We start from the raw sequence: 24,973 nt of genomic DNA, 5'->3' as shown, positions 1-24,973 counted from the left end.
TGGCGCTATTGGGTGTGCTACTGGCAGCGATAATGTGGCTTGCCGTATCGCCACCAGCGAAGTCTTCGCAGCGTCCGCCGCGACGCTGCCCTGATTCCTCCTCTTCTGGTGCCGACGCCGCCCCGACTCCGCCCCCTTTTAGTTATTGCATGCGAAAAGGGACTTTTTGAGTGCGAAAAGTCCCTTTTCGCGTGCGATACTGTAGGAAAATGACTCCCTAGGCTGTACATCTTCAAAAGCAACCTTAAAAATCCATATCTCATGCACAAATACAGGTGAATTTACAAAAGAGTTGTACATGTAAATGTAACAGACTATCATAGCAATTTCAAAAGCCATTTATCTGCATTAAGTGCACTTAATGTGGGTAAAACCTACTGACAATTCAAAAGCATTTAGTGTTTTTCTAGCTGGTCCTGGAGTTACCTCCAAGCCAGTCTGGCTGCATATTCATTGTGGCTATCCTGAAAATCAGACTGGCTTGGAGATAACTCCAGGAGCAGCTAAAGAAACACTGCTGTAATTCTATAAAAGTATTTTTTTAGGAACATATGTTTGGTTGTTTAGCAATGCAAGATTTCTTACCTTAGTTTTTGAGTGCTTTTAACTTAATTAATTTTGATGAACTGAATTAGAGATGAGTATTTATAATATTTATTCTTATTTTCCTGTGGGTTTTCAAGGATTATTAAGGTTGGAAGGCTATTTTTTATTATTTTATTTTAATGTTTATGTTTTACTATTGTATTTCTTCTAACTGGTTAATTAATTGTATATTACTTTGTTCAACACCTATTGTTCACCATGTTGATTTTATATTTTGAAAAAGCAGTATATAAACTTACATAAATACATGTAAATAAAGTAACATCAGGCTGGATTCAGCCAGATCAAGAACTTGGAAAAACTACCAGAAAAACATTTAGGAAATATTTATTTATTTAAAGATTTTTTTTTTATATACCGCTTATACAAACAAAGCGTTGAGGTTTACAATGTTAGTAGATAAAAATAGAAATACAGAATTGAATTCTATTTAAAATAAAATAAAAGAAACAGGATACAATTTAAAAGTAATATAAATATTAGGATTGAGGAAGGGGGAGGTAGGAGAATGAAGTGCTCCAATTGAATATGATCAAGGGGTTAAGAAGTTTGCGATTATTGAAAGCTGTTGAACATAAATACATTTTGAGAGCTGTTTTTAAATTCTTTTGTAGTGGGATTGAGTCAAATGTGTACAGGTAATGCATTCCACAATGTTGGGCCGGCTACTGAAAAGGCTTGTCTACGGGTTATGGTCAAGTCTTGCTGTTTTGATAGTAGGTATTTCTAATAGGCATTTGTCTAGTGATCGTAATTGCTGCGACAGTTTGTATAGTCTTAATGGTTTCCTTATTGACCCTTTGCTTATCTTATTCTTTAGTTTATTTATTTGATAGACTGTCTTTCCCATAGGCTTCAGAGCCATTAACAAAACTAATCATTTGATACATAGTTAAAATAATAAAACATAGTATAGTAAATGAAAATAAAATAATGAAACAAGATTACATTAAATAAAAAGCATCAAAAAACATTACTTAAACCAATAAAAAATACACAAAGCCAATTACACAATGTATATAAATAAAAATGTAAATGATCGTTTGTTCAAAATCTTGAATCTCCGAAAGTTCTTTACCGATTGCTCTGAAATGTTGACACAATGTTGCATTCGATTTTGCGAGTGTTTTTATATATCTATATTATAAAGATGTCATACATGTGACAGGTAAAAACATGCTTTTTGGGAAAAACAGCACCATCTGTTGAACGTAAAAGCAACACACACTATCTCTGACCAACGGACCGCAAATGCGCAGTAGAGAGCAGCTCTACCGCACATGTGTGGACCATAGAGCTCTGCGCAACGTGCTGGGTGTCACAGAGAGGAGGAGAAAAGGGCAGATGAGTCACCGCTCCAAGAAACGGCTCAGCCTGTTCCTCCGCCACTGGGGAAGGGGGAGGGAGTAGGGACTGCCGGACAGTTACACACAGGAGGAGGAAAGGGTAAAAGAGTCACCGAGCCAGTCCATCCACCGCCGGGGAAGGGGGGAGGGAGTAGGGACTGCCGGACAGTTACACACAGGAGGAGGAAAGGGTAAAAGAGTCGCCGAGCCAGTCCGTCCACCGCCGGGGAAGGGGGGGAGGGAGTTGGGACGGCTGGAGCAGAGCTAATGCGCTTTGTGAAATTAAACCTGACTGAGCCACGGCAACGCGTGGCCGGGTACAGCTAGTATTAAATAAGCATAAAAATGCAAAGTCAAAATAATATAGTAAAATGCTGCACTGGATAGTTGGTCTCTTTGCTGGGCTCCCTTTTGATCTCTTTGCTGCTTTCCTTGTTGGTGTGATCTTTGGCCTCTTTGTAAATCTTTTCTTCGCTGTCTTTGCTGCTGTTTTTGTAGCCTCCTGGTCTCTTTGCTGTTTTCTATGTTTTGCTTTTTACTGGTCACCTTTCTACTTGTAACTCTGGGCTCAGTTCACCCAAATTGTTCTTTTTTACTTTTGGAGGCCTAGTAATAGCAAAAAAGCTGAACCACCACTGTTCTATAAGGGGATATTTACATGGGAAAAAAATATTTGGAATTACCTGAAAAAAGACAGAAGGGAATGGACCCACTACAGCAAACACTAATTCACCCAAATACATAAGTGCTTTGCATTTACTTCTCAGCTCCCTCAAAACTGATTATGGCCAGGATTTATCAAAATGCACTAAATATCGCATGCGATAGGAAAAGGGGTGTGTTTTATGGTAATAGCCTGTTTATTGCAAAGTGTGCTATCTTAGCGCTTCGCATAGGTATTACCACAGAGTGCGATAGCTTTTTTGCACTTTGCGGTAAGTACCACAATTGTGGTACTCTCTACTGGGTAACATCAAGCTAGGTTGAGAGAACATTGTACAAATCTCATCTTTGGGTGAGTTTCCTCACTCCGAAGGTCATCAAATCTTCACAAGAGAGCACTGTTCTGTTCGTATGTCTCACTCTGAATGTCAAAGTGGCCCCTAACCCCTACACTACTACCTAAACCTCACCTCGAGGTTCTAGGTGGGCCTCATATAGAGGTATAAATACCTATGTACTATAAGGGCCTTATAGCTAGGCGCTTTCTCTTTCTCTCTCTCTCCTCCAAGCCATATTGCGCAGCTTAATGCAAATGAAAAAGGTGTAGTTAAAACTGTGCGATATGCGATATGGCTTTGCAAATGGCTTTGCAAATTGCAAAGCCAGCCACTTGGCCAATCATGATTCTTCTTCCTTGTACTGCCCTTTTGGATTTTTGCACCCCAGCTACGTGACGCCAAACATTATGCCATTAAATCTTAACTGCCACATCTTTGTTTCATCTGTTACAAGAAAATTCCTCCCTACAAGAAAATTATTATTTACCTGCTAATTTTCGTTCCTGTAGTACCATGGATCAGTCCAGACAGTGGGTTATGTCCCCAATCCAGCAGATGGAGTCAGCACAAGCTTTGAGGGGGCGTATCCATATATACTACTACCCCCTCTGCAGGAGTTCAGTATCGAGTATATCAAAGCCAGAGTAGAAACCCCCGAAGGATCAAGTTTGTGGAAACAGATAATGAAAACAATTGTAACCGCAACAAGTAACTGCAAACATCCTACCAACTTGTAGGGAGCTGTGAAAAACAGCGAAAAGAAACAACTGTGAAGACACAGAACACTGCGAGCAAGAAGCAGCGCAGAGCTGAGCAGGATCAAGAACCCAAACGCGGTGGGCGTCTGGACTGATCCATGGTACTACAGGAACGAAAATTAGCAGGTAAATAATAATTTTCTTTTCCCTGTACGTACCTGGATCAGTCCAGACAGTGGGATGTACCCAAGCTTCCCTAAATCGGGTGGGGTCCTGCGAGGCCTGCTCGGAGAACCTGCTCGCCAAAGTATCCAGAGACCGAAGAGGCGAGGTGCAGACGATAGTGCCTCGAGAACGTGTGTAACGATTTCCAGGTGGCTGCCCTACAAATTTCCTGCGAGGATACCGAGCGAACCTCCGCCCAGGAAGCCGCCTGAGAACGTGTAGAATGCGCTACGATTCCGGGTGGGGGAGTCCGACCCGCCCCAATGTAAGAAGCAGCAATGCCGGCCTTCAGCCATCTGGCAATGGTAGTCTTCGAGGCCTGAGACCCCTTCTTAGGACCGGCCCAGAGTACAAAGAGATGGTCAGAGGTTCGGAACTCATTTGTAGCCTCCAGATAGAGGCGCAGAGTGCGCTTGACATTCAAGAGACGGAGAGACTTCGGCTCTGAGGAAGAGAAGGACAGCAACTCCACCGTCTGGTTCACATGGAATGCAGAAACCACCTTCGGAAGGAAGGAGGGAACGGTGCGAAGCGAAACTCCAGAGTCGGAGAAACGGAGATAGGGCTCTCTACACAACAGAGCCTGCATCTCCGAGATGCGTCGAGCGGAACAGATGGTCACAAGAAATACAGTCTTGAGAGTGAGATCCTTTATCGTTGCGCTGCGCAGCGGCTCGAACGGTGGTCCCGACAGGGAGCAAAGCACAAGGTTAAGACTCCAGGAGGGACAAGGGTCCCGTAAAGGAGGACGCATATGCTTGACACCCTTGAGAAAACGAGCAATGTCAGGATGCTGTAGAAGAGAGCCCCCATCGCTCAACAGCGAACCAAGGGCGGCCACCTGAACCCGTAATGAATTATTGGTGAGCCCTTTTTCCACCCCCGCCTGTAGAAACTGAAGGATCTGAGGTACAGAAGCCTTAGCGGGTCTCGTGGCCTGGGTGGTACACCACAGCTCGAACACCTTCCAGACTCGAACATAGGCCGATGTCTTTCGTGCCCGCAATAGCGTGGATACTACCGCCTCCAGGTAGCCCCGACGCCGGAGGCGGCGCCTCTCAAAAGCCAGGCTGCAAGACAGAAGAATTCTGCCTGCTCGAAAAATACTGGGCCCTGATGTAGGAGCTGGGGGAGGTGCCCCAGCCTGATTGGCCCGTCGATCACCAGCTGTAGCAGGTCCGCAAACCAGGGTCGCCTGGGCCATTCTGGGGTGACGAAAACCACGGTCCCCTGATGGCTTTCTATTCTGCGGAGCATCCTGCCCACCAGGGGCCATGGTGGAAAAGAAAGATATGGCGGCCACGGGAGGACCAGGGCATCCACTCCCTCCGCGCTCTCTCCGGCGACTGAAGAAGCGTGGAGCCTTGGCGTTGAGAGCGGACGCCATCAGATCCAAGTGGGGGGCCCCCCACCGATGGACGAGAAGTTGCATTGCTTTGTCGGAGAGAGACCACTCTCCGGGTCCAGCAGTTGACGACTGAGGAAGTCCGCCTGGACGTTGTCCACACCGGCGACGTACGAGGCCGCTAGCCGGACGAGATGACGCTCCGCCCATTGCATCAGCAGCGCCGCCTCGAGCGCGACCTGCGGGCTGCGCGTGCCTCCTTGTCGGTTGATGTAGACCACGGTGGTAGCGTTGTCCGATAGGATTCTGACTTCTCGGTTCCGAAGAAGCGGGAGGAAATGTCGCAGAGCTAGCCGGACCGCTCTGGTTTCCAGACGGTTGATTGACCACTTCGCCTCCACCGTGGACCACGTCCCCTGCGTGGCGCTTCGATCGCAGACTGCACCCCAGCCTGCTAGACTGGCATAGGTGGTCACCACCACCCAATTTGGCAGATCGAGGGACATGCCACGGGCCAGGTTCGGCGGATCCAACCACCAGCCCAGACTGTCCCTGGCATTCTGTGGGAGCGGGAGAATCATCTGATAGTCCTGCAATACTGGTTTCCAACGGGAGAAGAGCGCCCACTGTAAGGTCCTGAGGTGCGCGAAAGCCCAAGGTACAAGGTCGATGGTGGACCCCATCACTCCCAGGAGTTGCAAATAGTCCCAGGAGGTGGGCTCTGGTAACGCAGAGGACCGTCGTGTGTGATCCCGCAAGGATTGAGCTTTGTCCTGGCGCAGAAAAACTTTGCCCAGTAGGGTGTCGAAAGTTGCCCCCAAAAAAAACCCAAGCGTTGCGAGGGCATGAGGGAGCTCTTGGAGAAGTTCACTACCCATCCCAGGGAATGTAGAAACCGTACTACTCGGGTCACCGCTGAGCGTCCATGATCGAATGACTTCGCCCGGAGGAGCCAATCGTCCAGATAAGGATGAACCAGGATGCCCTCCTTCCGGAGAGCTGCCGCCACAACTACCATGATCTTGGTGAAGGTGTGCAGCGCCGGCGCCAATCCAAACGCGAGAGCCGTGAACTGAAAATGCTGGTCCAGAATTTTGAAACGAAGGAAACTGTGGTGGTCCGGGCGGATGGGAATGTGCAGGTAGGCCTCCATTAAGTCCAGGGAGGCGAGGAACTCCCCCCGATGCACCTCCGCAATCACTGACCGGAGCGTTTCCATGCGGAACCGAACGACTCGAAGGGATTTGTTGACTTCCTTGAGGACTAGGATAGGCCGGAAGGAACCGTCCTTCTTTGGTACGACGAAATAGATGGAATAGTGGCCCGAGTAGCGCCTATCTCCCGGAGTCTGTCCAGAGTCAGCTGCACCGCTCCTCTCTTGAGGTCCGAGCCACAGGGGGAAAAGATGAACCTTCCCTGCGAGGGGCGGACAAATTCCAATGCGTAGCCGTGTTTTATGGTATCCAGGACCCACTGGTCCGAGGTGATCCGTGCCCACTCCGCTTAGAAATACGTTAGTCGGTCCCCAATCCTGGGGACAGGGGAGTGGGCGAGACTGGCATCATTGTGAAGACTTGGTATAGGGGTTCCCGGTTCCGGGAGTAGTGCGTGCGGGCCGATGCCCGCGGAAGGCGCGCAACCAGGGCTGAGACCTGGGGGCGGATGGCCGGGAGCCCATCTGTCTGTAGCCCCTGTAGCGCCGTTGCGCTCTGGCTCTGGTCCGAGAAGAAGAAAACGCTCTGGATGGTCGAAACCTATCCTCCGGCAGCCGATGAACAGCGTTCTCCCCCAGGGACTTGATGATCTGGTCCAAATCCTCCCCGAAGAGGAACTTGCCCCTGAAGGGAAGAGAGCCCAGACTGGACTTAGAGGACGTATCAGACGCCCAATTGCGTAGCCACAGTAGTCGTCGTGCTGCCACTACCGAAACCATGGATCTTGCGAGGACCCGAAAAAGGTCGTACGAGGCGTCCGCCCCATACGCCACTGCGGCTTCTAGCCGATCTGCCTGGGCAGCCTCATCGGACGGCAGGTTCTGAGACGTGAGGAGTTGTTGCACCCAAAGGAGACTAGCCCGCTGGGCAAGCGAACTGCACATCACCGCCCGCATACCCAGAGCGGAGACCTCGAAAACCCGCTTAAGGAAACTTCCAACTTACGATCCTGTGTGTCCCGCAACGCCGCACCTCCCGTCACTGGGATAGTCGTCCTCTTCGTGACCGCCGACACTGCGGAGTCCACCTTTGGGACCTTGATGAGGTCCAGAAAATCTTCGGGGAGTGGGTACAGCTTTTCCATAGCCCGGCTGCTCTTCAGGGAGGCCTCCGGGGTGTCCCATTCCCTGGTGAGAAGTTGTAAAAACGAGTCATGAATGGGAAAAGCCCGAGCCCTCGGCCGGAGTGCCGCCAGGACAGGATCTCCCTTCCTTGAAGAAGTGATGACAGCGGGAGCTACTGGGGCAGGCGGGTCTGGTGGCGGATCCAAATCTAATTCTTGGATGATCTGCGGGATGAGGTCGTCCAGCTCTTCCCTCTGGAAGAGGCGTAGGGTACGCGGATCATCCCCCTCCTGTGTGCCGTCCCCTTGTCCCCCGTCCGGGAGGTCAAGTCCATGTCCCGCTGGGTCTGACACCGCCCCCACTGCCGCGGGCGTGGATCGGACCCGGGTAGGAAGGCGGGAGGCCCCCACTCCCGGAGGGTCGGGGGGGGCCGGCGTCGAGGGCGACATCCGAGGGATCTTAGGAGGGGGGGGGGGGTCCCACAGGTGCTTCCAGCCCCTGCAGATAAGCGGTATGCATGAGCAGGATAAACTCCGGAGAGAACCCCGGCCTGCTCGGGTGCGCTTCGGGGGCGGCGTGGTTCCTGCTCCCTGGCTCTGGGTGCTTGGTTCCTGCACCAAAATCGGGGGAACACCCCCGCTGGTAGAGTCCTCCAGGGATCCGTTCTCCCTCGTGGCCTCCAGGGATCCGTTCCCCCTCGTGGCCTGCGCCTCAGGGCGCTCAGAATGTAAAATGGCCGCCGTTCCCGCCAAAAATGGCGGAGTGGCCAGCCCGCACCGCCCGGGCAAAAAAGAGAAATCAGTCAGGGACTGTGAGGTACCTTCCCCCCCGGGAAGGCATCGTGCACAGATGCCCTCCCGGGAAATCCGGGTCCCCGGGTCTCCGCAGGCCGCACAGCGGGACGGCCGCGGCATCGGGATCGCTGCAGGAGAAAAGAAAAAGCCACGGGGGGGGCCACGCGCACAAAGGCGCCGCTGCGGGGGGGCCCGGTCGGCCCGCACTGCCCGCTGTCCGAAAATAGAGGAGGGTGCCGCGGGGGGGCCTTCCCGGCCACACGACCCGCCCCAGACATCTTTCCCTAAATGGCTCAGCAGCCCATGAGGAGCTGTAAAATGGCCGCGGGTGAGGGAGCGAAGAGGCCGGCTCCACCGGCTTTCGCGGGCACCGGGGGCTGAGCTGTAAAGGAAAAAACTACAAAGGAAAAACAAACTTACCCCTGGCTGCAACGAGAAATAAACAGCAAGGCCGCAGAGAAGAGACAAGGAAGATAAGCCACTCCCCAGAAGTTGAAAGAACTCTGCCTTTTTTTTTTTTTTTTTTTTTTTTTTAAACTTAATACAAACTTGATACAAACTTGATCCACAGAAAAAGACAACAACAAGCCATAATCAAGCAAGAAAGTGAAGGAAAAGGAGGGGAAGCCTGATTCCCCTACTCGCATCTGCTGGAGTCAGAAGATACTGAACTCCTGCAGAGGGGGTAGTAGTATATATGGATACGCCCCCTCAAAGCTTGTGCTGACTCCATCTGCTGGATTGGGGACATAACCCACTGTCTGGACTGATCCAGGTACGTACAGGGAACAGCCCCTCTGCAATATTTGTTTATGCTGAACTGAACCAGCTTCAGAACTTGGGAGTGCTGACATGTTGCGGGGCGCAAAACCCAAGCAAAAAAAAAAAAAAGTCAGCCTGTTGAGTGGCTTCCAGTTCCCAACATCCCCATCATAATTTGGTTCCATCCTATCACACTGCATTGAAAAGAACCCCATCCACAACCCCTTATTCAGTGAAGAACACAGCACTTCTGGAGACACACCTGACCAGGGGGACAAGCGCATCCAGGCTCGCAGCTCTCCTGCAGGCATTCGGTTCCAGGCTGGAGGTCAGCGCAGGTGTAGGGACAAACCGTGGCACAATCCGTGTACTCCTGGCCATCTGGACATTCTACAACAGCACACAGAAGATGAGAAATGAGAGAAAAGACGGTGGCAAATCCAAACAGAGGTTGTTTGTTCTTTTAATTTCTCATTTTTTGCCCTGCATTGGAGCGCGACAGCTGCCAGGGGATGTCCAGGCCTAATGGATGCAGCAGACATGTCGTTATTTCTGTTCTTTCCTGCTCCAGGGCTTCTTTAGGCATCACTGCTAGACCCGGGACACCAAGGAAGGAAGGGCAAAGGGCAGACCTGAGGGAACCAGACAACTGGCTATTTGGATCTCCCACACAACCTGGGCACAGCTCTTCTTAAGGACCACCAACACCAGATAGGATACATAATGAAATGCTCAAATACTGTAATCCAGGAAGCACTAGTAAAACAATTTAACTTGCTTCTTACTTTCTGGCCCTTTCTCTAAGACATGGTTAGAGGAATTAATTGCATCAATCTACAAACATGGAGATACCACAAATATAAACTATTATAGATAGATCTGTGTCAACAGTAATAATAGTCCATCGTTCTGTAGTATTGTAGGGAGCTATCTCATGTTTATTTATTTATTTATTTAATTTATTTATTTAAAAGTTTTTATATACCGGAATTTAGCAGGCTGCCTCCATTCCGGTTTACAGATACAACAACTTAATACATTTGGGAGCAACTGACAATAAACAGGAAAACAACTGGATCATCAAATATGAACCATATACCCAAGAAACTGACAGGCCCCAAGCACTGAAACAACAAGAGCACTGTCTCGGTGGAAAATGAAGAACTTTTGTCCTGTTACACTGAAGGATACATTATCAGATCTGCCTGTTTGCATGTTCCTGTGTCAATAGGAGCAAAGCAGACAGAAAGACAATGACTTAAGCTCCTAAGCAAGTGTCAGGGATGAGCCAAGGTGAGTCCATAGGTCAGAAAGACCTCCGGGGGCTGGGAGCAGTCGGAGATGGAGAAAAACGCTAACACTGGCAGACAGCTTGGCATACAGTCGTGGCAGTTCTCTCCCCAAAGAAATGGGGAGGGGAGGAAAAGACCTGCAATGTGGCAAAAGACTCTCTACCCTCCACGTCGTTATGCATGAGATTATAGCTGGGAAATATAAGACAGGGGGGCAAAGATGGAAAAGGGAGCAACTCTGAACCGAGCAGGGAGAAGACTAGGTGTGGCCCAGAGTCCAGAGAGACGAGGTGCCTGCTCAGGTGTGGAAAGTGACATGAGTCTGAGATGGTGAGGGGCAAGAGCGAGCCCAGACAGCCGGCCAGTACCAGAGCCAGAAGCAAATCTCCTTCCGAGACCGCTGGCCTGCTCTGCCAGGTCCAAGCCCAGGAAGCAAGTCCTTCTCTGCACACATTCTCCAGCTCTCCAGCCAGGGCCTGTTTCAAAGGAGAACAGAGGTATCGCTTGGAGCTGGAATCAGGGATAAGTAAGTTAGCCATAAGTGTTAATATACTAAGCAGGCTAAGGTTTATAGCATGTCTGTTATCACCCATGATACAGAACTTTCTTTAGGGAAAACTGGTGCTTAGTGGCCAGGATGTTAGAGACAGGAATTCTGGTTATTTTCTAAACGATATATCCTGCCAAATCCGATAAATTAAAGTCTGTTTCTGAGGACAATACACGTTATCCTTTCTTGACTTAGGATCGCAAGTAAGGTGGGAGGGCAGCTGGCAGTGTATTGTAGCAGACAGATCCCTGCACCCCTAAACTTGCTTACAGTATCCTCAATACAATATCTAATGAATACAATTCCTAATGATTACAAAAATTTACACAGAAGTCAGACTGGGTTCCTCCAAAACCATCAAAACAGTGACCATAATATATTCACCTTATAGACATTGATAAACAAGCATGTAAAACCTCTCCCCTCTCTCCCCATGGAGAATATTTGCATGTTTGAATGACTTTACAAAAGCTTTTGATTCTATCTCATACCCTGGCCTTGACTTTAAACTATTGCAAAGTGGAATTGGGCAGAGAGGGTGGGGGGCAATGATATAATTAAATCCATGCATTTATCCATCAGCTGTATGATAAAATAAACAACATGGGATGGGCTGAATTAGGGAGCAAAGCAGTTTTTCTTTGCTCTGCTTTGGCTGCTCCAGCCATTACCCTCTCCTTTTCTGTTCTTTGCAGCCACCTGGGAGAGGAGGGGCTAGACTAGGAAGCATGCTGTTTTCTGCTGAATGAGATTCAGAGCAGATGGGATGCATAAATCAGCTAGCCTACTATCCCCAGATTTTTTCCAAACTAGACATAGGCCTAATATATTTATTGACAAATCCAGGCCTGCTTGTTAATAGTAAACTTTTTAGTTTATTAGCTCTGTGTTTGTGACTGGCCAGTGACCAAGCAAGATAAGTCACTATATGTCTGCAGTATTTTTGGGTGTGTAGTCTGAGTGCTTTTCTGAGAGCTGCATGACCCCTGGGTTTATGGAACTGCAGCATCTGGAGAAACCATAAGGGAACAGCTTGTTGGGCAGGTACAGATGTGCCTGTGTAGTGCTTGTCGGGATCTTCAAGAGGCCAAAGTTCAACTTTTGGTAGGTGGTAGGTATAGCACAAAGGCATTATATAACACCTTTCCTCATTCTCCCTGTCTTGTGACAGGAGACCCCTACAGCCTGTGAAAGGAGAGGGTGGCACCAAGTAGCTGGATGACATGATGTAGCATCTCAATGTTGATACCCAAAGACAGGATTCTGTGCTAGTGAAGGTGGAAACCCTCCTGGGATCCTGGACACTGTGGGGCACAGCAGTATCAGGAGGCTAACTGCAAATACCTCCTGATACTCTTCCACAGTGCTGCTGAAGGTCAAATGCCATTGTTTGCAAAGGGAACAACAACTTCCTGTTGGCTCTTATTCATTTGATATTTCATACACATGGGAAAATAGAAATCACTGCCGCATGTCACATTCTGAATTCTACAAATGGGAATTTCAAGGGCTAGAGGTCAGAAATCAAAATGACTGGAGAAAATCTGAGATCTGATGGGGGAGGAGGGGCTTGGACATTAGGAAAGAAAGGGGATATAAAATGAGAGGTGTAAGGTGACGAGAGATGGGTAAAAGCCGGAGAGAGAGAGAGGAAGAAAGTGAAAGTGAATAAAAGAATTTAAGAAGTGTGACCCTTTCCCCCTCTGCTATGCATTACCTGATGTACAGCTGTGTGTGTGACAGGCCTTGTGCTGTAACAGAGAGGTGGGACACTCCCTTCCTCCAGGCTCAGCTGCAGCCAGGACACTCCTGTTTCTTTTGGACACTCCTCCTCCACAGATAGAGCTACACTCACTCCAAATGGACCAGTCACTCATGACACAGTCAGCTACGACACAGAGAAAGAGATATACATGTGATGGATCAAGGCAGAGTGGAACGGGACATACCTAGACAGGACTATTGTTTATATGAATGGCTGTGACTTTGGGACACTCTGATGCAGAGCTGCGGGTTATAATCAGGCCTTGACTTTGGGACTCACCTGGGCAGAGCTGTGCGTTGCACTCTTGGGTTTCCAGGGTCTCGCTCCCACAGGGTGCCCCGTTGACGGCCTGCTCCTCACAGGTCCGATTCCTTACCATGTGCCCTCCTCCGCAGCTCACAGTACATGTGCTCCAGGCTGACCAGGGTCCATAGGTTGGGCATTCCAGATCTGTGCAAAGGAAGGTACCATTCATGCACATGCTGTAAAAGAAAGAGGCACAAACACCTATCAGAAATAAAACATTTCAACTTATAACAAAAAGAAAGTCCTACAGGATTCAGTCACTGTATCAGCCTTTGAGAAGAGAGGTAAAAAGGAATCTAAATGATATGAGCAGCACCTCAAACTAAAACCATGCACTGTATATAAAGATTTAAATTTGAATAACTCCGCCCATTGAAGACTGAATCCATGCTATTATAATCCCCTTGAGATGTGTGACAGAAAGAAGGCTGGGCTCATCCTTACCAGCTGTTACAGTCCAACAGCACTTGCTCCCCAGGCAGATACTCCTGGATGGTGTTGGCAGTAGGCAGGCCACATCTGCAATCTGTGATGGGCACGCACTTCCTGTCCTGGAGGAGCCAACCCTCTTGGCAACGACAACCTGGAGGGCAGAAGTCTGAGGTCATCTCAAGGGGCTACTGAAGCCAAATGATCAAAGCACCCCCCACCCCAAACTCTCTGGAGTGCAGGCCCTGCCGGATGCACGATACGATGAGTGGGACTCCCAAAGATGAGGGGGCTCGGATTCTGGATGTGGACCAGGGGGCACAGGCAGCTCTGGAGCTAACATCTGATAGCCGAGACATTCAGCAGCAGTGAGACTTCGCTCCCCTCCCAGTCCTTAACAGATGGGGGGGGACGACATATTATTCAGTACAACAGGAACATGGAGCCTCATAACTATTTGGTTCTATAACAGACTTAATAGACAGAAGTTGAATTTAAAGGCATTCGATACCACATGTACTCATTTTAATGAGTGCACCAAAGTCAGTGAAATCAAAATGCATGGCACACCACCCCGAACTGTACACAGAGAGGCTCGGTACACCACACAGCACTGACTGCAGACAGGCCCAGTATGCCAACAGCACTGAACTAAATGCATTCAGGTATTCAGGTTAGAGCTGCAGTTAACTGTATCAGTCCTGGAGACAGTGAAGTTCTTACCTGAAACAGGCATTCTCTGGAGACAGCAGTGCACTAGTTATGCAAGTGGGTCACATATCACACACACTGGCACTAAAAAGACATGCAAAGGACTTTCTGGAAAAGGCAAAAGCCTTTCTGTGCACATGTGGCAATCCTTGTGTTGGAGCAGCCCTATGGGTCCTCTCAGTTCTATGTATCAGCTCTGATTTGAGAGAGAACAACTCCAAAGCTGGGGTAGATGGGGTGGGTGATTAATGGAGAACATCTGTTATAGGTAAGCAACTTCACTTCCTATAAGAATATAGAGCATAGAAAGTGTCAAGCTAGGCCAGATCAATGGCCATCGAACCCAGCATCCTGTTTCTGACAGTGGTCAATCCAGGTCACTTGGAATTATCCAGCAGATCCAAAAGGGTAGATCATAAGAACATAAGAAATTGCCATTCTGGGTCAGACCAAGGATCCATCAAGCCCAGCATCCTGTTTCCAACAGTGGCCAATCCAGGCTACAAGTACCCTGTTGAGACTTCAGGATTTGGGGGCGATCCTTCCGGTACCAGTGCAAGGACAGGGCGCCGACCAGTATTCAATTTACTTCATTGTTCCCAAAAAGTACGACATCATCCCCCTGCATAGCCGCCGCATCCAAATCCGCCTCCCGGCTCTCCGAGAGTGGCACCCCCGGGTGGCAGGTCTCTGCCTGCGAAGCCATTCTAGGCAAATGCAGCCCCCTGATGGTCGATGTGTTCTGCAGCACAACTGAAGAGGTCTGCAATGGCCCAGACCCAAGTGGTCCCAAACCCGACTCTGGAACCAAAGCGGGAGGTTCTTGACCGCCCCGGTGGAACCAAAACTGTCCTGCTGCGCCAACACAGTATAAAAACCTTCAAAAAAGACCTAAAAACTTTACAGTTTCGTAAATTCTTCATGGACCCCCAATCATCTACTCATACCAACTCTCAAATGAACTCATAACCTTAATTCTCAACCTAACTTACCTCCCTCCACATTCAACCTTATTTCTTCAGAGACTTATTTGGTTATGTTTATTACTGTAATTACAATATGTTACGATATCTCAAAACCTCCTTGTTAAAAAATCCTGTTCACTTTGTAAACTGTTATGATGGCTTTCCGAATAACGGTATATAAAACTCTTCAAATAAATAAATAAAAGGGCCTGTGCATCAAAAGTACGAACTTGGGCGAGAATGGAGTCGGCCCGGTGAGAAGCGAATGGGGTTTCAAACTGTCCTGACTCGCAGGATATGGGATTTTGCCCCAGGTATCCCTCCTGGTCCCCCTTCCCTCAATAGGACCCGGGAAAACCAGGGAAAGCACAGAAGGGGGATCCCCTGAGGACCCCAAATGAGTAGGCCCGACTGCCAGAGGATCCAAGATGGCCACCGTTCCCACAGTCAGAGTGTCGGGAGGCTGCACGCTTGCTGCACTGCTCCGGCCTGTAGCCGAGGTTCAGGTGTGATTTTTTTCTGTTTGACAGGAGTAGGGAGATCCGAGGGTCTCTCCCCACCCGAGATGCATGCCAAACAAAGACAACAGCGATTCAGCTGAGCGGGAGCTGCTCACCCCCCTTACCATCGCGGTGCCGGAGCAGGAGAAAACAAAAATCAGTAAAAAAAGAAAAAAAAAAAAGACCGCAAATCGCCAATGAAAGGAACCCCGAAAAACTCAGGGGGTGGGGGGAGGGGGGAGTTGTCCTCCTCACTAGCTCTCCATAGCTGTTAGATTTTTTTTCTGACAATCTTAAATAAATAAATTGAAAACAAAAACCTCACACCGACTTCTTGCACCAAACGCTGAAGAGAGCTGTCCAGCTCAATTCAACAAGTTAATGAAAGGAGATTACGTTGTGGGAAGGAGAAGGGGACTCTAGCACATGTTTTCTGGACATGTCCTGCTGTTCACAGGTATTGACGACAGATCCAAGCTTATCTAGAAGCTTTAATTGGCGTGACTGTACCCCAATCCCCATATCTGTGGCTTTTGCATTGTGTGACGCATTATTTGATATCGGGGGATGGCCCTCGAACTCTGTTAAAAAAAGCAGGGCTAGTGGGAAAAAAGGTTATTTTGCTACAGTGGCATGAACAGAAGGGACCGTCCTTTTGGACCTAGAGAATTCATTTTCATCGTCTTATGCAATTTGAAAATTTGGCATCTCAAGCTTCAATAAGACGTCGAAGCGTCTTTCTCAGAATCTGGGACCCCTACCTGCAAAAGTTACCTCACAGAGCTAGGAGTTTGGTGCTTAATGGGTGACTTGGGAATTAGTAAACTTTACCCGGACATGTTTCGACTACAGCAATGGGTCTCGGGGGAAGGCTTATGTAAGATAAAAATTAGAGTGCCTGTTAATCTTACCATGTGTGATATCTGGATTGTTTGGACAATTCTGATGTTATGTCGGTTGATACCATGTCACATGACTGTTATGTACTGTCGGTTTTTGGTTCACTCAATAAATATATTGAACACAAGAAAGGAGATTAAAGTGAGGAAAATTAGAGCTAATACAAAAAAATCCAGTCACTTAAGTGACCTCATGATGGGGAGGGATCTGGACCACCAGATTTACACCCCACGGTAACCTCTGGATCGGGCATACAAAAGGGTCACCAACCCCCAGCCTCTCCAACTCAACCAAACATGGTAGGAATCTCTCATGAGGAACCCCAAACCCTGGGAGGAAGGCTCAGTAACAACAAAAAAAGGAAAATATACTGGACCACACTGCAGGTTTTTTCATCAACCACCACCTGCTGGAGACAGAGAAATAGTGAGGAAAGGAAAATTGGTTCTTACCTGCTAATTTTCGTTCCTGTAGTACCAAGGATCAGTCCAGACTGCTGGGTTGTATCTCCCTTCCAGCAGGTGGAGTCAGAGAAAAAAGTTCAAGGCACCCTATGATAACCCAGTGTGCCACCTGCGATCCTCCAGTATATTGAATATCCAAGCAGAAATTATTTAAGTCAAACAATCAATGACTAGATCAGGAACAAAAAACGCCAGGAAAAAGTGTCAAAAACTATATACAGGAAAAAGAACACGGATAATATCCAAAGTCGACATTCTTCAGAATTTCCTGAACCTTGCATAGAGAGAGAGAAAAAGGAACAATTGAGCGGACTCTCCTGAAAACTATACCACTGGGCGGGCGTCTGGACTGATCCTTGGTACTACAGGAATGAAAATTAGCAGGTAAGAACCAATTTTCCTTTCTCTGTACGTACCAGGATGTACCCAAGCTGCCTTAAATGGGGTGGGATCTGGAGAGTCCCGCCCTAAGCACACTGCTACCAAAGGAATCGACTTCCGGAGCTCTGATATCTAAGCGATAATGCTTAGTAAAAGTGTGCAAAGATTTCCAAGTCGCCACTCTGCAGATCTCCTGCGGTGAAACACATTGGCTCTCAGCCCATGAAGCCGCCTGAGACCTAAGCAAATGAGCTTTCAGATCATCAGGGACCGGCCAGCCATGACAAATGTATGTGGAAGCGATGGTGTCCTTTAACCATCGTGCAATGGTAGCCTTGGAAGCTTGACATTTATTTATTATTAACATTTATTTATTTATTAAATTTTCTATACCGATATTAGTGGGGACATCATATTGGTTTACATTAAACAAAATAACATAAAGGATGGAAAATACATAAAACAGGGAGTTGGGGAGGGAGAGATAGGAACTATTAGAACATAGCTTGAAATACATAGGAATCAGGCTAATCTGAAACATGAGATAGCCAAGACGTTAACGTTGGGATTGATATTTGTAAGAAACAAAAACTATGTATAAGGGATTAGGTGTGTTAGGATGATTCAGATGTTTCGGGGGGTTTGTATGGAGGGTTAGGGTTTGTTTGCATGGTTGAGATGCCTGACATCCCTTCTTAGGACCGCTCCATAAGACAAAAAGGTGGTCTGAAAGATGAAAAGCATTAGTCACTTCCAAATATTGCAGAAGCACCCGGCGTACATCGAGCTTCCTCAAGTCCCAAGCCTGAGGCGAAGATTGATCCAAATCTGTAAACGCTGGCAGCTCGACCAACTGATTGACGTGAAATGCCAAGACCACCTTGGGCAGAAAGGGAACCGTTCGCAGCGAAATTCTCGAATTCGAGATGCGCAAGAACGGCTCCCGGCAGGACAAGGCCTGAATTTCTGATAAATGCTCCGCTAGGCATATATCAGAGGAGCATATATATAGCGCCACGAGGAATACCGTCTTGAAGGTTAAATCCTTCAAGGTAGCACGCTTAATAGGCTCAAAAGGAGAGCCGCAGAGCCCTCGAAGTACCAAATTCAAACTTCACGACGGACAAAGTGCTCGAATCAACAGATTCAAATGTTTGGCCCCTTTCAAAAAACGAGCCACATCTGGATGTGCTGCAAGAGACGTACATCAACCTTACCACGCAAACAGCCCAACGCTGCCACCTGAATGTGGAGAGAACTGTAAACCAGGCCCTTCTTTAAACTGACCTGCAAGAATGCCAAAATGTGAACTACCGTGGCTCGGCGCGGAGACATGCTCAATCCGTGCACCAAGTATCGAAAACCTTCCATACCTGAACATAAGTATGAGAGGTAGAGGTTTTCCTTGAGTGGAGCAGAGTAGAGATAACCGCATCCGGATAACCCTTCTTTCTCAACTGCCTCCTCTCATAAGCCAAGCTGCTAGACAAAAGCGAGCCGCCTGATCGAAAAATACCGGACCCTGCCAAAGCAGATTGGGAAGATGACTGAGATGCAAGGGACCGTCAACCACTAGATTGATGAGGTCTGCGAACCATGGTCTCCATGGCCATTCCGGAGCCACGAGAATCATGGAACCCCTGTGGTACTCTATTCGTCTCAAGACTTTTCCCACCAGCGGCCAAGGAGGAAACACACAGAGTAGCATGTCGTGGGGCCAGGGATGGACCAGGGCATCTACCCCTTCCGCCCTGTGCTCCCTCCAGCAACTGAAAAAATGATCCGCCTTCGCATTCATGCAAGTAGCCATCAGGTCCAGTTCGGACGTCCCGCAACGATGAGTGAGGAGCCTCAGTGCCTCCACGGATAGCTCCCACTCTCCATGGTCTAGCTGCTGGCGACTGAGAAAGTCTGTTTGAATGTTGTCTACTCTGGCTATGTGAGAGGCCGCCAACTGAGCCAGATGACGTTCTGCCCATACCATCAACCTGTCCGCCTCCGTGGCAACCGGATGAATCTTCGTACCGCCTTGCCTGTTGATGTACACCACTGTTGTCGCATTGTCTGAGAGAACTCTCACCGACTGAGCTCAATATTGAGCCCTGCCTGAGCTGCGTGCACGCGGCAGAGACACTCTTCTGCCTGAAATAGGCAGATCAGAAGGTCCTTCACCCCTGGGGAGGCAACGATAGCAGAGACTGTCATGGGAGAGCCGCACTGCCCGCTCTCCACACGCCGAACACCGCAACCCCCGCGGCATGGCAGACCAGAGGAGAGAGAGAGAGAAAAAATCAGTAAGTTTCTCCGGTGCCGGGTAGTGAGAACAGGCCTTTTTTTTTGTTTTGTTTTTTTTTACAAAAAATGGAGCCACTGCATCAGGGGAATATACCTCCCTGGAATGTTATGAAAAATTAGCTCCCTTCAGAGGAATTAAGCGTCTCTGGAATTGTAGGGGGGAGAGACCGACCCACCGGTAAATCCCCCCCTACCCGGGTATTAACAAGTTCCTCCGGGTATCAAGACTTGTGGGCACAAAGTCCATTGTTCTCATGTAATGGAAATAAAAAAATCCTTCTATTTAATTAATTAATTTTTTTTAAAGTACTCACTAAGGTTGATCTAGCCAATGATCATCAGGGGTTAAGGAACTCCCTTATTCTTAATAGAAAGAAACACTCAATTTTAGAAAGGATCAGGACTGCAGGGTATGTCTTCCTTCACCTGCTGGAGTCAGAGAAATACTGAGGGATCGCAGTTGGCACACTGGGTTATCATAGGGTGCCTTGAACATTTTTCTCTGACTCCACCTGCTGGAAGGGAGACACAACCCAGCAGTCTGGACTGATCCTGCTACGTACAGGGAACTGCAGGTAGCATCAATGTATATAAAGCAGTGTCAGTTTGACTGTCTCCATCTGCTGGCATGGATGAATAAACCCAGGAGTCTGGACTGATCAGGGTATGTACAGGGAAAACTGAAAATATTACAACTACCACACCTTGAGAACTGTGTGTAGTTCTAGTAACTTCATTTCAAAAAACAACATGGCGGAACTAGAGAGGACCAACACTATAACCATAGATTTGAAATTGATCTTCAATTTTGGGTAGGACCGACGGTAACTAATAGTAAAAATCACAGAGAATACCAAAAGTGTCCAAATAGTTATTTCCTTTACCAAGAACCTTAAAAGTGAGTATATCTAAAGAAGATATAGAAAAGGACAACAAAAATAATAAAGGGGATGTAATGGCTCCTTTATGAAGAAAGGCCAAATACAGTTAGGGTTCTTTGACTTGGAAAACACATGAGTAAGAAGGGATATGAAAGAGGTTTATAAAGCCATTGAGAGGGGTGGAATAGGTAAATAGGGAACAATTATTTACTCTTTCAAACAGTATTAGGACTAGAGGACACTCCATGAAACTAGAAAATGGCAGCTTTATCTAATTAGAAAATGTATTTTATCACTTAATGCATAATTAAGCTGTGTACTTTGTTGCTGAAGGATGTGGTCAAGGCATCTAGCATAGCTGGGTTTATAAGAGGTTTGGACAAGTTCCTGCAAGAAAAGTACATAAACAATTATTAGCCCAGTGGACATAAGGAAAGCCACTGCTGGCAGTGAACAACAAGGAATAAAATCTACTCTTTGGGATGTACTGGGTACTTTCTAATAACCTGAATTGTCTACTGTTGGAAATAGGACGCTGGTCTGAATGGATCATTGGTCTGACCCAACATGTTCTTAAGAACAAACATGCAGCTTTAACTCTCAGAATATGGAAGAGTCATGGTGGCACTGCACATGGCCTGTCCTGTACGCTCCCTGCAGGCACCCCCTTCCTGCAAGCCTCTCAGAGAATGGAGGAGTGACAGTGGCGCTGCACATTACCTGGCTTACACTCTCCCTGCAGGCACCTCTTTCCTACGTGTCTGTCAGAGTGGATGAGAGACGGGGTACTGCACATAGATGTCCTACACTCTCCCTGGATGTGCTCGCTTCCTGCTTGTCTCTCTCAGAGAGTGGAGGAATGACAGTGGTGCTGCACATTACCTGTCTTACACTCTCCCTGCAGGCACTCCACATGTTCCCATAGGTCGGTGCAGGCACGAGGGCACTGGTTAGCGCAGAACATCCTGTAAGCCTTCCCTCTATCCTCGCACTCCTCTCCTGAAGGGAAGCAGCAAAATTTGAAATCAGGTTCTTCCTTCTGTCTCATGTTCTTCCTTCTGGCTCATGTGTATTTGTGTGGCTTCATCTCACCCACACAAATAAGCATGTCACCAGACAGACACATACACATATAACACACGGACTTTCTGTCGAGTGTGGGAGAGGCATTCCTGGGGCCATAATTTTCTGTATGCTCCCTGCAGGGAGCGTACAGAAAATAACATGCCTGGAAATACAGTATGTTAGGATGGTTTGCTTTTGTCTTGTTGATAATAATTTATTATCCTCATTGCCTCAAGTTTGGGAGATTGGGGAGGGAGAAGGGGGTCGGGGAGATAGTCAATATGTATGAGAAAGGAAATGATCACTTGCAATGAATGACTTCTCTAGACTTGGTGTGCTTAAGAAACAACTATATACCAAATCTTCTGTATTTGAATTGCATTTAATGAACAGATTAAACATAAATCTAAGCATGTTATAGGAAAATTGGTTCTTACCTGCTAATTTTCGTTCCTGTAAAACCACAGATCAGTCCTGGGGTTTGCCTCCCTTCCAGCAGATGGAGACAGAGAAAGTTTTACTGACACTGGCATATATATAACCTGGTGTGCCACCTGCAGTCCCTAAGTATTAACCTGTACCAAAGCCAAGATAGTAGAAAAACACTAATACCAACCACTAATAATTGACCCCTGAATGAGCAATGGGAAGTGAAAACTTAGAACAGATAAATTTATCCCCATTAGAAAAACCATGAAAGACCAAACAAAACCTGTGCCACTCTTCAGATTAATTACCTAACAGATCAAGCGGACTCTCGAAATCTCCCTACCTCAACTGGCGGTGACTCTGGACTGATCTGTGGTATTACAGGAATGAAAATTAGCAGGTAAGAACCGATTGTCCTTTCCTTGTTCGTACCCAGATCAGTCCAGACTCTTGGGATGTACCAAAGGTTCCCTAAATGGGGTGGGTCTATGCAAAGTACACTCTCACCAAAGCCCATGGCCTCTGGGTCCCGGACATCCAAACGATAATGTCTGGCGAAAGTGTGCAAAGACTTCCAAGTCACCCCCCGCAAATTTCTTGCAGCGACACCTCCTGAATCGTGTCCTCGATCGTCTTAACGATCGATTTCGGCTGGGAGGGGGAGGGAATCGTATCGTTGCCGTTTGGGTGTTTAGAGTATCGTGAAAATTGTTAAAATCGTGAACCGGCACACTAAAACCCCCTAAAACCCACCCCCGACCCTTTAAATTAAATCCCCCACCCTCCCGAACCCCCCCCAAATGCCTTAAATTACCTGGGGGTCCAGCGGCGGTCCGTAGCTAAATCGGGGGAAGGGGGGGCAGGAAAACCGGCACACTAAAACCCCCTAAAACCCACCCCCGACCCTTTAAATTAAATCCCCCACCCTCCCGAACCCCCCCAATGCCTTAAATTACCTGGGGGTCCAGCGGCGGTCCGGAACGGCCTCCTGCAATTGAATCGTGTTGTCTTCAGCCGGCGCCATTCTGCGCCGCCAATTTGCAAAATGGCGGCGCAAAATGGCGGCGGCCATAGACCAACACGATTCGACTGCAGGAGGTCGTTCCGGACCCCCGCTGGACTTTTGGCAAGTCTTGTGGGGGTCAGGAGGCCCCCCCCCAAGCTGGCCAAAAGTCCCTGGGGGTCCAGCGGGGGTCCGAGAGTGATTTCCTGCCGCGAATCGTTTTCCGTACGGAAAATGGCGCCGGCAGGACCCGGACCCCCGCTGGACCCCCAGGGACTTTTGGCCAGCTTGGGGGGGCCTCCTGACCCCCACAAGACTTGCCAAAAGTCCAGCGGGGGTCCGGAACAACCTCCTGCAGTCGAATCGTGTTGGTCTATGGCCGCCGCCATTTTGCGCCGCCATTTTGCAAAATGGCGGCGCAGAATGGCGCCGGCTGAAGACAACACGATTCAATTGCAGGAGGCCGTTCCGGTCCGCCGCTGGACCCCCAGGTAATTTAAGGCATTTGGGGGGGGTTCGGGAGGGTGGGGGATTTAATTTAAAGGGTCGGGGGTGAGTTTTAGGGTGTTTTAGTGTGCCGGTTTTCCTGCTCTCCCCCTTCCCCCAATTTACGATTTTTTGACGATAAATCGGGGGAATTGGTATTGTATCGTGGCCCTAACGATTTTTGATGTTTTAAAATATATCGGACGATATTTTAAATCGTCAAAAAACGATTCACATCCCTAGCGCTTGACATTCAAAAGCTGTAACTCTCTCGCATGAGGTGCCGTAACGTCCAAGTTTGGGAAAGCCTGGAGTTCCACCGACTGATTTACGTGAAAAGATGAAGCCACCTTCGGCAGAAAGGCTGGAACCGTGTGCAAGGAGACCCCCGAATCTGAAATTCTCAAGAAAGATTGCCTACATGACAAGGCTTGAAGCTCTGAGATCTGTCTAGTGGGACAAATCGCCACCAAGAAAACCACCTTTAATGTCAGATCTTTTATAGTAGCCCTCTTGAGAGGCTCAAACGGCCCTGCACACGTTCCTTTCAGAACCAAGTTAAGGTTCTAGGAAGGACAAAGTTTTTGAAGTGCAGGCCGCACATGCTTCGCTCTACGGTGAAAATGGGTGGGCAGACAGCGTCGTTCTATGCACCTTGCCCCAGAGACACCCCAAGATTAGCACTTGAACTCTGAGGGAACTGAAGGACAAACCCTTCACCAGACCTCTTTGCAAGAAAGTAAGAATATTCGCTATGGAAGCTCGCATAGGAACAACCTTCTTGTTCCATGCACCAATCCTCAAACGCCTTCTAGACTCTCACATACACCAAGGAGGCAGAAGACTTCCTAGCTTGCAAAAGAGTAGCAATAACATCCCCAGAGTAACCTTAATTCCTTATGCGTTTCCTCTCAAAAGCCAAGCTGCAAGAGAGAAGCAAGCTGCCTGATCCAAAAATATGGGACCTTGACACAAAAGTTCAGGAGATGAGCGCATCTCAATGGGCGGTGTAGCGCTAGATTGACAAAATCTGCAAACCAAGGCCTCTGAGGCCACTCCAGAGCCACTAGAATTACATTTCCTGGATGGACCTCCATGCACTGCAATATCTTGCCCATCAGTGGCCACGGCAGGAACACATACAGCAGAATGTCTCTCGGCCAAGGGAGAACCAAGGCATCACAAGAACATAAGAACATAAAAAACTGTCATGCTGGGTCAGACCAAGGGTCCATCAAGCCCAGCATCCTGTTTCCAACAGAGGCCAAACCAGGCCACAAGAACCTGGCAAGTACTCAAACACCAAGAAGCTCCCATGCTACTGATGCCAGTAATAGCAGAGGCCATTCCCTAAGTCAACTTGATTAATAGCAGTTAATGGACTTTTCTCCAAGAACTTATCCAAACCTTTTTTGAACCCAGCTACACTAACTGCACTAACTACAACCTCTGGCAACAAATTCCAGAGCTTAATTGTGTGTTGAGTGAAAAAGAAT

General features: G+C 48.1%; 1 protein-coding gene across 1 annotated transcript in view; it reads right to left on the bottom strand.

The window, feature by feature from the left end:
- The window catches only part of LOC115083210 (SCO-spondin-like), a 508,366-nt gene that overhangs the window by 35,093 nt on the left and 448,300 nt on the right, over positions 1–24,973 (bottom strand). Inside the window, exons 100-104 of the mRNA XM_029587016.1 lie at positions 21,377–21,493; positions 13,413–13,551; positions 12,942–13,144; positions 12,615–12,785; positions 9,318–9,445 (exon numbers count right to left, since the gene is read on the bottom strand). Coding sequence (XP_029442876.1) covers positions 9,318–9,445; positions 12,615–12,785; positions 12,942–13,144; positions 13,413–13,551; positions 21,377–21,493 — 758 coding nt within the window. The remainder of the gene's footprint in view (positions 1–9,317; positions 9,446–12,614; positions 12,786–12,941; positions 13,145–13,412; positions 13,552–21,376; positions 21,494–24,973) is intronic.

Source organism: Rhinatrema bivittatum, chromosome 2 (assembly GCF_901001135.1).
Source record: "Rhinatrema bivittatum chromosome 2, aRhiBiv1.1, whole genome shotgun sequence".
In the NCBI taxonomy this organism is placed as follows: Eukaryota; Metazoa; Chordata; class Amphibia; order Gymnophiona; family Rhinatrematidae; genus Rhinatrema; species Rhinatrema bivittatum.
This window is presented reverse-complemented; position numbering and strand designations above follow the sequence as displayed.